The sequence below is a fragment of the Vigna umbellata genome, chromosome 2 (assembly GCF_029865625.1).
Source record: "Vigna umbellata cultivar VRB3 chromosome 2, Vumbellata_1.0, whole genome shotgun sequence".
NCBI lineage: Eukaryota > Viridiplantae > Streptophyta > Magnoliopsida > Fabales > Fabaceae > Vigna > Vigna umbellata.
The window spans coordinates 29,281,534-29,296,261 of NC_142166.1; the positions used below are offsets into that span (position 1 = coordinate 29,281,534).

The window sequence follows — 14,728 nt, forward strand, 5'->3', positions numbered from 1 at the left end:
AGACTTCCAACAAATAGTCTCTTGTCGATGAGAGTGGGTTGGCTAAATAAGTAGGGTAGGTTTCACCAGCCATGATCACAACAATCTGTGGCTCTGAAATATTAACCTTCTTTTTCTCCATCTTTGCTGCTTTCTCTTCATCACCGGCTGAGTTCGAAGCATAATAATGTTTACGATAACAACAAGCTATGATGAGTAATGCAACTGCTATGACTGCGAGCATCAGGGCTAAGCCACCAAACAGGTAAGCTATGGGAGAACTCAACTTTCTCAAACCACCTTCTTCCGATTCACTTCTTCTGCTTGAGTTCATTCTTTTGACTACTTTTTTTTACAAAGTTGTAATCTTTTTTCTTTGGAAACTGGTTTTTGATTTCTTTTTGTACTTTCAAATTTCTTCCTAAACCTCCAAATTTATCTAAAACTCCGAAATATCCTTTGACCTTTCACTAGGGTAAAAAATGTAAAGTCTAATTTCTTCCTTTTATTTTTAATACAACCCTAACTTTTTTTCACTCTCTCCATACACTGTATGTCATCCACCCCAACCTCCTGTTTCCCTTTGCTTTTCATGGCAAACTAACTCCAAGTACTTCCATTTTTATTTACTTTTTTTCTATTGTTTATATGAGGATAATATTCTCATGAGAAATTTATGCTATATTTAAATTAGATGTCTAAAACCATAGCTGATCTGAGAATGAAAATTACATTTGGACTTTAGATAGCAGATTTTGAAATCGTGTTAGACAAATAACTAGACTTCTAAATCTCGTTATAAATAAAATTCCAGTTTTTAAAATTTGGTGTACCATTGAAATCTCTAATTAAGAAGGTAATTAATTTCCAAATTCTATTAAAAAAATATTAGATTTTGAAATTTAATTAAGTAATTTACCGTAATTGACAACAATAAAACCAAACCTAAAAACAATTTTTTAAATTTATTGAATTAATTCATCACATGAAAAAAAATATGATCGGTTGTCAAATTATTTATATAATCTTTTTACACATTTTATTTGTGAAAGAACATAAATCTAACAAAGGTAAAATTTATAAAACTAAAAGAAATCTTTCACCTTAATTATGACGAATCTAACTACCAATAATACAACATTAAGATAGAATATCTGTGAGACCCTAAATAATTAAACTCTGAAATACATGTCAAATCAGAATTTAATTCCTTTTTATCCACTCTGCCGTGCCTTGAAAGACGCGCCCATCATTTTCCAAGGCATTAAAAACGCACCAATCACCACATGCACACACGCCACCTGTCGCGGGAGAAGCTTCTAGTTTAGAGTTTGGTGTACAGGTGTCAGTTTGGGAGACGTTCGTTCAAATGAACGTGAGTTTAAACAAAACTGGATTTTTGGAAACTCTCTCTCCTGCATCACTCACCTTCTTCCTCACGAAACTCAACCCTTCATCTCCTCCAACTTCTCTCTAAAAACCCTTAACTTCTCTCTACTGTAAATCTCACACCTCTTCTCCGATCACGTTTGCAGCACCATAGGAGTGTTCGTCCAGCTGTGATCTTCCTTTTGGACCGAACAGTATTGGAATACAAGCTGGTAAGTTTCCTTCTCTAGTAGTTGTCCATTAGGGTTTCATGCGAAACCATACTCTCGGGTCATGCATGGACTATATCTGAGCCATCTCTGATTTTGATGTTTAGATCAAGTGAAAGTGTTAGTGAAACTGAAGGTAGAACACTGTAAGAGACAAACCCAACTTTTGCATTAGGGCGTACACTGCTATCCAGGTAAGGGAAGCTTATATGTTTAATTTATACCTGCCTGTGGTATGATCTGAGTTGCATGTACGAAAAGTATGATGTTTGAGCTGTTATGAACGTTCACTGATATCGGATATGACTTCTGGTTTGTTTTGCATGTTAGTTTGATACGTATGAATGATGGATGAATATTGTAATGTATGAGTTATTAATGTGATGATTGTTGAATGTGAATTAATTTGGAAGTGAAAGTTATAAAGTTCATAAATTTGAGAATCATATGAAGTATAAAGTATAAGTTAAAATGTTGAAATCTGGAAATTTGTTAAGATTGAGAAATCTGAAACTTAAATTATTCCCTTTGATAAATGACGCTCGTCACCGTACGGTCTTAGACCGTTCGGTTTTCCTTAAAATAACTTAGAATGGAATTCTTTCATTTGGAAAGAACTCTGATCGAGAACGAGCGTCCCCATTGGAATGTCTGAGCGTTCGTTTCAGCTCCGCTATATATGTAAATACCATAAACTTTAAAATAAGTAACGTTCGGTCTTATACTAAACGTTCGTCCTAAATATCGTTCGGTCTGATACCGAAGCGTTCGTCCTAAATAGCGCTCGGTCTTATACCAAGCGTTCGTCATGATTGAGGCTTGGTCATCTACCTAGCGTTCGCCTTGATGAAGTGTGCGGTCTTAGATTGAACGCTCGTCCTTATCTTCGAATCCTTAACGAACGTAAATAGCGTTCGTCCAAATGGTTAGTAAATGTATATTGGCGCGTTCGGTCATTTACTGGCAGTCGATCCCTTTTAAATAAAAGGTTCCCAATGTAGCTAAGTATTCATATTGATGTCTCTTAGCCAAGTTGAGTCAACCTGACCTCTTGGTACTTAAAAATATTCTGAAAATGATTTCATTATTTTGGAGTCTTCCTGATTGTTAAATGGATTCTTCTAAATCTGGCTCTTAACGTTCGTCCTCTTCCTTCAGAAAGTTGAACGTTCGTCTTTTTAAGAGAGTGGAACATAGAATGAAAATGTTATAAATATGAAATGGTAAGACGTTTGAACACTATATTAAATGGTTATACGATTATGGAATTTGAACGAGCGTTCCAAGGAGGAACGTCTCAGATGTGTTAAATATTAAATTTGGTAAAGTATGAACATGGATAAGTTAAGACTCGCTGTCCATCCTGATATTCCGTGATACTCATCTTCACATAGAAGGGGGTAGTCATGTGTGGGAATGGCAGGAGGTCCTTAGTCCATAAGTTAACATGGGCGACGTAAGAACGGACTAACCTCGAGTGGCAGCTGATTAGGTATATCCCGGCTACTACACCACTCGTGTGCAAGGACGCTTGTAACTACATGGTTCATACAGTCTGGACGGTCTGTCATATATATATATATATATATATACATTTTTCTATGTTATTCTATGTTAAGTTACCGGTTGTATGTGTGAATTGAAACGTTAAATGTATGTGTTAATTGTATGAATTAAATAATATAAGCTTACCCTTGCATTTCCATTGTGTTGTCTCCTGTCTATGTACGTTCGTCTTGTCTTGCAATGATCATCCGTGTGGATGTGAGCAGATGGTGGTGCATCTCTTGAAGAAATGCTGGAAGAAGAAAATTTGGAAGATGCAAATCTGGTTGAAGTGGAAGTAAAGGCCGAGCCTTAGAGCGCTCGTTAGATTAGGAATGTGAATGTTAGATTAGTTTGGACGTTCGGTTAAATATTTTGTAAAGCCGTTCGTCCTAATTATCCCTGATTCTGTTTTGACGCGTACGTTATTTTATATCTAAGAACGTTCGTTCTAGGCTTCCTTTGTATGCGTTTTATGCGCGTTTCTTTTGTACTGAAGCCGTTCGGTTCTGGAACTTCTTTTCAGTATATAAAGACTGCTTGGTTTTACTGTTAATTGTAATTAATTCTGTAATATAGTAATTACTGTATTTTGGGATGTTACAATATCTCACTGAACATAACTAAAATTGAGATTAACAAATTCATAAAACAAAATAAACAAATTAAATTTAAAAGTATAAAATAAAAAAAAAAGCAATAAAACAAACAATGTAAATTTGAAAAAATAAAACTAAAAACAATACCATATTTTCAAATTAAAAAAAATACTTAATAGAATTTTGAAATTTAACTGTGTCCTAAACATAACTTTGAAATCCAATATAATTTAACCATATTTCAAAATCTGATAAATTTTTAAATAAGATTTCCAATTTGATTAAGTTCTTAATTAAATTTCAAAATATGATGTATTTCTATATCTAATGAATTATATTGCAATGTTAATTTCTTAATCAAAGTCTAAATTATAATAATTACTATGATTACTTGATTTTGTCTGAAAAAATATAAAAATAATTTTTAAAAAATTAATTAAAAATAAATGTAATAACCCAAAATATAACGATTAACCATATGTTAATCATTATATAATTAATAAGATAGAACAGTTGTGAGAACCTGATAAATTAATACACTAATTCATTCTCTGATCATCAATTAATGCATTGTGCCACGTCAAAACTCCACTCACCTTCACACTGCATGCGCCTGCCATGTGTCACGGTTAGAGCACTCTGAGAATGTTAGTGGAAGACAAGTGGTGTGTGGAGAATGGGAGTTAGTTTCTGTGAAGGAAGGAAGTGAATTTTCAGGAAAACTCTTCCCATTCTCTGCATGCAATCACCTTCTTCCTTACGAAACTCTAGCCTTTCTTCATCTCTGACTTCTCTCTAAACCGTTCCATCTTCTCTCTAAGATAACTCACTATCAATTCCTCCAATCCTATTTCAGACACCGTAGAAACCTCCTCAGCACTGTGAGCATCATTTTGATCCGAACAGAACTGAGAACTGATCTGGTAAGTTCTCGTCCCTGCACTTGGTCTGTTTTAGTTCATGCGAACCAAACCCTGGTTGCATGCATGGGTTATAGGTTTGAATCTGATGTCCTTTTTGGTATCTTAGATTTAGTGAAAGTCGTGGAGTGATTCATTGGGTAGAAAGCTGTTATTGATCGAGAGAAAACCTTAAGCATTTGGAAGTGCACTGCTAGACCAGGTAAGGGAAGCTTTAGTAATTTAATTTAATACTTGTTTGATTTGTATGAAAGCAATGAAATGTATTGGATGTCTGAACTGCATGAAACAATTGATGTTTAAGTATGCGCGAATGAGCATGGTTGCACTGGATGTATATTATTAATGTTGTTTGAACTGTATGCAGAGAATGAAATGTGTGAGGTTGAATATGATTGAATTTCTGTATGGTTTGGAATGAAAATGTTTTGAACTGTATTGATGATATGTTTGAACTGGAAAATGGAAAATTCTGTATTGATGAGATGATGATATGAATTCTGTAATGTATGAGAATTATGTTGGAGATAAATCCTAAGTTATGGTTCGTATGAAAACTGTGAAGTTAATATGAATGAAAAATCTGGAAATCTTATCTTCTCTGATTGATCATGTACGCTCGTTATCGAACGGTCTTATACCGTTCGGTTTCCCTGGAACATCACTTAGAATAAGGATTCTTTCATTTGGAAAGGACTCTGATTAAGAACGAGCGTTATTGGTGTCAAGAGTTAGGTGTGAGCGTTCGGCTTAGCCTAGTGTGTCCAACAATTGAAAATAAAGTGAAGTGTAGTTAGGACGCTCGGTTTTGTTTACCAGCGTTCGTCATAAGCAGCGCTTAGTATTATACTGAGCGTTCGTCCAAATGAACTCTCGATCTTAGATTGAGCGTTCGTCATCGTTAGCGTTCGGTCTGATACCGAACGATCGTTCAAATGCGCGTTCGTTCTATTTGGTGCCCGGTCATTGACCTAGCGTTCGTCCTAAGGAGAGTTCGGTTTATACTGAACGCTCGTCCTTATCATTGCTTCGTGAGCGAACTTCAATAGTGTTCGTTCAATTTATTAATTAACGTTCGGTCTTTGACTGGCAGTGCTCGTTTCCGAATTTATTAATACTCTGATTATTTATTTGGATTCACTTAAACCGTGATGGTCCTTTTCATTTAACCTCAAGTCCTTATACTTAGAATTTTCCTAAGTATTATTCTGATATTTTAAACTCAATATCAGTTACATTACTCCTTTGTCTTAACGTCCGTGAATGGGTAATGGTTCGTTTCTTTTGTTCAGAAACGTGACATCAGTGTACTGTAATACATTCGTCTGGATCGATTAAACGATAAACTTGGTTTAAATTAAGAGAGTGGAACATAGAATGGAAATCTGAATAAGAGGAATGTTTAACAATGTGCGAATGATAGTGTGAATGGATTTATTGGATTGGATTGTGAATGAGCGTTTCAAGGAGGAACGTCTCCATGATGTGAATATGAGAAGTAGTGTAGTATGACCATGGTAAAATCGCTGATGGCTGTTCATCCTGATATTCCGTGATTGCTCATCCTCATGTAGAGGAGAGTAGTTCATGCGTGGGAATGGCAGGAGGCACTAGTCCTACATAGTACTTTGGGCTGATAAGGGTTAACCTCGGGTGGCAGCTGATGCGAATTCCAGTTACTACATCACCCGGGTGCACGAACGCCTGCGGTTACATGGATCATACAGTCCGGACAGTCTTTAATTATGAGAATTTGCATGAGTTAATGTATGCGTGGATATATGTATCTAATGATGTATGAATGGTATGATTGATTTACTATGTTAAAAATTATGATGATTGTATTGAATTAAATTACCTAAGCTTACCCTTGCAATTCTCCTTGTGTTGTCTACTGTATCTGGATGTCCGTCTTGTCAATGCAATGATCATCCGTTGTGGATGTGAGCAGATGGAGAGGCACCCCTGGAATCAATGCTAGAAGAAGAAAATTTGGAGGATGCCAACTTGGTAGAAGTTGAAGTCAAAGCTGAGCAGTAGAGGCTCGTTCCGTAGTAGATATTAGATTTTTGTGCTGTATTTTGGCAGTTCTGTATATAGTTTTGCAGAATAGATTATTCAGCATTGGCTTTGAATTGATCATGAATTCTGAACGCTGTAATTTGCTGTACGTGCTGTTTTCTTTTGGAGCAGCTGTTATAAATATTAAGACTGCACTGTATTTACTGTAAATGTGATTAGTTCTGATTAATGGTAATTACTATTTATTGGGATGTTACAACAGTTATAAACTATAATATATAGTACATGTAACATCCCGATTATATAATAACAAATATTACATAATAAATACGTCAACATTCCAATAAAGAGAACAGTCGGAGCATGACGTGTAATTAAATGTGAAATTACAGTCATTCAGAAATAAAAGAAACGGGAATTCAAACTTGAACAGCTTAAAGAGTCAAATACTACAAGAGTTCATATGGGAAATTCCTAAGAAGACTACTCCGCAACCTTAGTATCCTCCAGCTCTTGCTCCAAAGGGATCTCTTCAACAACGTCTGCTCCCATCCAAGTGGATGATCATCGCCAGAGAAACATACCCAAACAGCACATAACACAAACAATGCAAGGGTGAGCTAGATATAAAAAGCATGTTATACATATAGCACAGTTAATTCATGTCATCATACGTAGATTCATATAAAGAAACAATTAAGGCATGCTTATTAAACCACAACTCACACATCTTTACACTTACATAGTTCTGCTGGCACTCCCCAACACTATGCAAGGTAAAGTCACAACACACGACTCATCCGAATTTGTATAACTGTCGAACTATTGGTCGTCTTTGCACTTGCATAGTTGAGCTAGTCTTGCCTAACACTAGCAAGGTAAATCCCCCAATCTGTCTATGTCTAAATTCAAAGACTATAGACGAGGACCTCCCTCTACTCTCACCACTTACGTTGTTCTTCTCTACTTGAGCATGAACAATGCTTTGAGTGTAGGGATAGACATACTAGTTCAAAGTTCAATACAGTTTATACAGAACAACACACCACCACATAACCACTTTCATCCATCTCTCCCCGAGATGTCCACTTCATACTCACATACACTATTTACTTTTACAATCGTATCATCATAGTAATTTATCATATTTCATACATTCACATATCTTCACATACATCACATCGCAGTATATATTCCAAACATTTGTACACATAATTCAATTCCAGAGAAACTCAACTTAGAACTCAACACTATTTGCAGAACACTATTCATCCGAACACTATTCATCAAACACTTTGCGGGACACTATTCATCCGAACACTATTCACCGAACGCCATCTGTCGAACGTTATCTTGCCGAACACTACTATATTTGGACGCACGCTATAAGATCCAACACAATCAGGCCGAACGCTAAAACCGAACAGTATTCAGTCGAACGCTAAAACCGAACACCTCCAATATTCAGTCGAACGCTAAAACCGAACGCCCCACTGGATTAAACATTTCCCCACCGAACGTTATAACAGAACACCTCACTAAAATCGTCCAATGTCAGGACGAACGTTCAAAGATCAATCATCATCAAATACCGAACGTTCGCTACGAACGATCACTAAATGGGAATAAACATCAGCAAAACCGAACGTTATCTATCATTAAGACCGAACGCTTACGATCGAAGCCTGAGAATACTTGGGCAAGATCGAACGCTAGCTATCACTGATACACCCAGATTAAACGCTTACCAACTAAACATCAGAATACGGATTTAGGTCGAACGCTAATGATTTCTAACAGATATCGAGACCGAACGCTCAAGATCCAAACTTAAGACTATCAAATTAAGACCGAACGCTCAACAATCAGAATTAAACCAAGACCGAACGCTCACAATCAGAATCAAACCAAGACCGAACGCTCACAGTTAGAATTAAACCAATACAGAACGCTCACAATCAAAATCAAGCCAAGACCGAACGCTAACAATCAGAATTAAACCAAGACCGAACGTTCCCAATCGGAATCAAACTAAGACCGAACGCTCACAATCAGAATCAAGCCAAGACCGAACGCTCACAATCAGAATTAAACCAAGACCGAACGCTCACAATCAGAATTAAACCATGACCGAACGCTCAAGATCCAAACTTAAGAATACCAACTTAAACGAACGACTACAATTACTAATACATCAAAACGAACGTTCAAGATTATTTGCTGAAAACAACAATTTAGGATGAACGCTTATAATCAATATTACCACAAAACCGAACGCTCGAGATTCACTCCTTAGAATCCAATTTTAGACCGAACGCTCAAAATCACCAGTTGAGACTACCAACAACCGAACACTTATTATCACAGGTACATCGAAACCGACCGTTTAAAATCCGAACACTTATTATCACCACATATTCATAATGTCCATAACGAGACCGAAATGCAGTCTTATGAATATCTCCCTCCTTCACTCTAATTTGATGATAGCCCGAACGTAAATCAATCTTTGAGAACACGCACGCACCTTGCAACTGATCCAGTAGGTCGTCTATCCTTGGCAGTGGATACTTGTTCTTGATGGTCAGCTTATTAAGTTGCCTATAATCAATGCAGAGTCGAGAGCTGCCATCCTTCTTCTTGACCAACAACACAGGCGCTCCCCATGGTGAAGCACTCGGCCTGATGAACCTCTTATCCAACAACTCCTCAATTTGCTTCTTAAGCTCGACCAACTCGGCTGGTGCCATTCTATAAGGCTGAACAGAGATGGGTGCAGCAGTTGTCACCAGGTCGATCCTGAACTCAACCTCGCGAACGGGAGGTAGACCAGGGACTTCATCCGGAAAGACGTCCGAAAATTCATCCACTACCGTTCGTCCTCCACTGCTCTCAACATTGGACGAACGCTCTACTTCGTTGTCTTCATACGTCATTATCAGGAAACAGCTCGCTCCTTCCATGATGTCTTCCTTCCACTGACCGAGCGTAACTGTTAACTCCTCCTCTTCTCCATCCGGAAAGATCAACTCCTTCTTCCCACAATCAATGAGAATTCGATTGGTAGCCAACCAATCCATCCCCAAAATCACCTCTAAGTCTTGAAGGGGTAAACAAATGAGGTTGACCTTATATCTACGCCCCTCAACTTCTATAGGACATCTTACACAAACTGTAGACGTCTTGATCCCACCAGCCGCTGGGGTTGACACCACCAAATCGAACTGTAATTCACTCTCCATTAGCCCCAGTTTCTCAACGCACGCCTTCGAGATGAAGGAATGAGTTGCCCCCGAATCATACAACACACCACACGGCTTTCCAAACAATAAGCAAGTGCTGGTGATGAGTGTACCTGAACGAGCAGCTTCAGCACCCGTAATAGCATAAACTCTTCCTGTTGCTTGCGCACGTCCACCTCTCCCTTGTTGGGCTCTTCCAGCGTTCGGCGGCCTCATTGCCGCACGTCCTCCCATATTGCACTCGTTCTCCAAGTGCCCATTCTGCCTGCAACGAGTACAATATTTTCCCCCTGATAATTGTGGACAAGCCCACCGATAGTGCGGTCCTCCACACTGATAACAAGTTAAGCTCCTTGGCTGTCCAGATTGGCCGACATTGACCAAGGCTTGTGATCCGCCAGGGGACTGAGTTGGACGAACGTATGGGGACCTTCTCTGAACAGAACCTCCCCTGGACACTATGGGTCCTCTACTCACTTGTTGTTGCTTCTTGTGTCGTTCAGCTTCTGCCATATTTTTCTCCAAAACCTTGGCCCTTTCAACCATGGCAGGAAACGTCCGTATACACAAGCTGGAGATCAAAACCTTCAAGTCACTCCGCAGTCCGTTTTCAAACTTACGGCACTGCCATTCTTCGTTTGTGGTCATCGTGTTGAAACGAACCAAGTGTTTGAACTTGTTCGTATACTCAGAAATAGACATCCCGCCTTGGACCAGTTGAAGAAACTCCACCTCTTTTGCAAACCGAACGCTATCAGGAAAATATTCTTCGTAGAATTTACTCCTAAACACTTCCCAAGTAATAGGAGTTTGAGCGTCTGTCAAGAGAGCTTTCACGCTCGTCCACCAGTGGTTCGCTTCACCAGTCAACAAATACTCAGCGTACGCCAACCTGTTCACATCTGGGCAGCGTTTGGCGTTGAAAATTCTCTCAATATCTCCCAGCCACTGATCAGCCTCATCAGGGAGGCACTTTCCACTGAACTTAGCTGGGTGATGCTGCAGGAAGCTCTCCAAACTCCACTCGGCAGTAGGTTGAGCAGCGTTTGAAGAGGATGCTCCAGGTGTACCTCTGGTGGCAGCAAGAATCTCCATCAATTGTCTTTGCGTGTTTTCAGAATTGACACGTGAAGCCTCCAAACCTTGCATAGCAGCCTGGTTTTGCTGCATCAACGTGGCGTTCTGCTCCAGTAACGTGGTGTTCTGTTGATGCAGCCTTTCAACCACGGTTTCCAACAACCTAGTGTTGCTGGACGTATCAGACTCGTTCGGTTGAGGAGGAGGAGGTAGTCTAGGAGCCATTCGTTTTCTGGACCAGAGAAAACGTACGTTAGTTATGTTCAAGAGTTAAAAATAATAATAACTCGTTAAACATGCAATAAGCACACAGCAAAGACACAGTGCACTCATAACCCTACAGTGTCCTTAAAAGAACAAAACTGCTCTGATACCAATAAATGTAACATCCCAATAAATAGTAATCACCATTAATTAGAACTAATCACATTTACAGAAATTGCATTGCAGTTTTAATTACAACAGCTGAAAAACCTGAACGTACAAAGCTATACAGCGTTCAGAATTCTAACCACAAAATATCAAGTTCTGGACGAACGGTCTTACAAAATAAATAACCGAACGTCCCAAAATATAATACGGAGACACTAACAGCTACTACAGAACGAGCGCTCTACTGCTCAGCTTTAACTTCAACTTCTACCAGGTTGGCGTCCTCCAAATTTTCTTCTTCTAGCATTACCTCAAGTGGTGCCTCTCCATCTGCTCACATCCACAACGGATGATCATTGCATTGACAAGACGGACGTACATAACCAGTAGACAACACAAGGAAATTGCAAGGGTAAGCTTAGGTAATTTAATTCATACAATCAACATATTTTAACATACACAATCAATCATACAGTTCATACAGCAATAGGTATATATCCAAGCATATAATAACTCATTCAAACTCTCATAATTAACGACTGTCCGGACTGTATGAAGCCATGTATCTACAGGCGTTCTTGCACCCGGGTGGTGTGGTAACTGGGAAACACTCAACAGCTGCCACCCGAGGTTAACCCTATCAGTCCAAAGTACTCAGTAGGACTAGGGCCTCCTGCCATTCCCACACATGACCTACTCCCCTCTACATGAGGATGAGCACTCACGGAATATCAGGATGAACAACCATCAGCAGCTTTACCATGGTCATACTTTACAATTTATCACATTCAGATCATATGGACGTTCCTCCTTGGAACGTTCGTTCAAATTCCACTTTCAATATTTCACTTAAAATAACGTTCGCACATCTTAACCATTTCTATTATTCACATTTTCATTCTTTGTTCCACTTCCATAAAATAACGAACGTTCATCCTTTAATAAATAAGGACGAACGTATTGCAGTACATTGACTACACGTTTCTGAACAAAAGAAACGAACCCTTGTCCCATAACGGACGTTAAGAGTATTTAAATAAGTTAAATGAATTGATTCCAAAAGATCTGAATAATACTTAGAGAAATTTTAAGTGTAAATACTCCAGGTTGAATCACAAGGACAAATACATTACACAATTATTTAGATAAACAACAAAGTATAATTTGATTCAGAAGACAACACTGCCAGTCAATGACCGAACGTCAATTAATAATTTGGACGAACGCCAGTTACGTTCGCTCAGAATTCAATGATAAGGACGAGCGTTCAGTTATAAAACCGAACACTGCTTTGGACGAACGCTAGGTAAATGACCGAGCACTAAATAGAACGAACACTCATTTAGAACGAACGTTCGGTATTAGACCGAACGCTAACCAGGACGAACGCTCAATCTAAGACCGAGAGCTCATTTGGACGAACGCTCAGTATAAGACTAAGCGCTACCTATGACGAACGCTGGAATATAAAGCCGAGCGTTACTAAATACACTTCAATTTATTTCAATCGTTGGACACGCTAGGCTGAGCCGAACGCTCAAACCTAACCCTTCACTCAAAGGACGCTCGCTCTTCATCAGGATCCTTTCCGAATGAAAGAATTCTTATTCTAAGTCCTTTTCAAGGGAAACCGAACGGTATAAGACCGTTCGATGACGAGCGTACATTATCAAGCAGAGAATATGATATTTTCCAGATTTTTCATTTTACAATAACTTTACAGTTTTCATACGATTCATAACTTATAATTTCTCTCCACCATAAATCTCATACATTACAAAATTCATATTATCATCCCAAACCATACAGAAATTTAATCATATTCCAAATCATACGTTTCATTCTCAGCATACAGTTCAAACAATATTCATCATATACATCCAGTGCAACCATGCTCGTTCATGCATACTTAAACATCAAATATTTCATGCATTTCAGACATCCAGTACACTTCATTGCTTTCATACACATCAAACAAGTATTAAATTAAATTACTAAAGCTTCCCTTACTTGGTCTAGCAATGAACTCCCTAAGCGAACGCTTGTTAACTTGCCCAAATACAATTTCCTACCCGCAACGAGCTTCTCAAATGTTTCACTAACTCTAACCAAAAGAAACGTAGGAGAACTTAGTGTATAAACCAACATGCAGCTGTATCAGGGTCCGCATGCAACTCAGAAAAGGGTTTTTAGGGTTTGAGAGCTTACCGGTTCAGATCTCAGTTCTGTTCGGTTCAGAACGATGCTCACGGTGCAGGGAATGTTTCTACGGTATCTGAAATGGGATCGGAGGAGATGATGGTGAGTTATCTTAGAGAGAAGATGAAAGGTTTTAGAGAGAAGTTGGAGAAGAGAAATGGCCAGAGTTTCGTGAGGAAGAAGGTGAATGCATAGAATGAAGTGAAGTGTTTTCAGAGAAATCATTTTTCTCTCCCACGTCAAACGGATGTGCACTCCCGTGCTGCCACTTGGTTCCCACTACAGCTTTTAGAAGCTTCTAACGTGACAGATGGCATCCAGTGCCTGCAGAGAGTGGAAGCGTTTTCCTTCTTACGCAGGACGAACGCCACTCTCCATACGCCACTTGTTTTCCACTATCAAATTCCAAACTTTCAATCGTGACACTTGGCAAACGCATGCAGAGTGAGTGTGAGTGTGTTTTGACGTGGCACGGTGCATTAAATGGTGATCAGAGTGTGGATTTGAGAGTGTTAATTAATCAGGGTTTCACACAAACACAGTATATATCAACAATCAAACAAAAGATCTAGCTCCCCTTACCTCTTGAAGACCTCCTTGCAAATCTTGAACCAATCTTTGCACTGTGTTCCTCCTCTGCTGTTTCAGTCCTCTGCTACAGTGTCCAGCTCTCACTTCACCGTCTCACAGATATGGCAGCAACTCCTCCAATCTGCAGAACTCCCAATCCCTTTGAATCCATGGCTTTTACCTTTAAGAAGGAAGAAAATGGTGCTCCCCACAGCCACTCCTCAGTGCTATGCCCACCAACGAAGGAGATGATGGAGGTTCATGATGATGGCTGGAGAGATTCCAGGTGGAGAGACCCACCACCATCTGCTGCTGCCCACTCCTTTGCTGGACGTGGAGCCCCTCTCCCACCACTACACGAACGTGCAGCCGCCCACCTTCCCCATCCCCTTTAAAAATATAAGGAACGTGCGGTTCCTTACAGTACAAACTTACCGTTATCCAAAACTATTATAAATTTTTAACTTTATATACAAACTGGATAAATAAAAATAGGTTTAATTGCTTCCTTTGTCCCCAGTTTGGTTGAATTGTGTCAAATTCATCCTCATTTTTAAAAAAGTTTCATTGTCGTCCTCACGTGGTGTAGAAGTGTCAATTGAATC

At 39.0% G+C, this 14,728-nt stretch overlaps 1 protein-coding gene across 1 annotated transcript; it reads right to left on the reverse strand.

Moving 5' to 3' along the window:
* Positions 1–9,960: 9,960 nt before the first annotated feature.
* Positions 9,961–14,295, reverse strand: LOC148203752 (uncharacterized). The gene is made up of 3 exons (XM_088107739.1): positions 14,242–14,295; positions 10,147–10,853; positions 9,961–10,018 (listed from the first exon to the last, which is right to left on the reverse strand). Exons 1-3 carry the CDS (start codon positions 14,293–14,295, stop codon positions 9,961–9,963), a joined length of 819 nt encoding a protein of 272 aa, XP_087963865.1.
* Between the last annotated feature and the right edge of the window lie 433 nt (positions 14,296–14,728).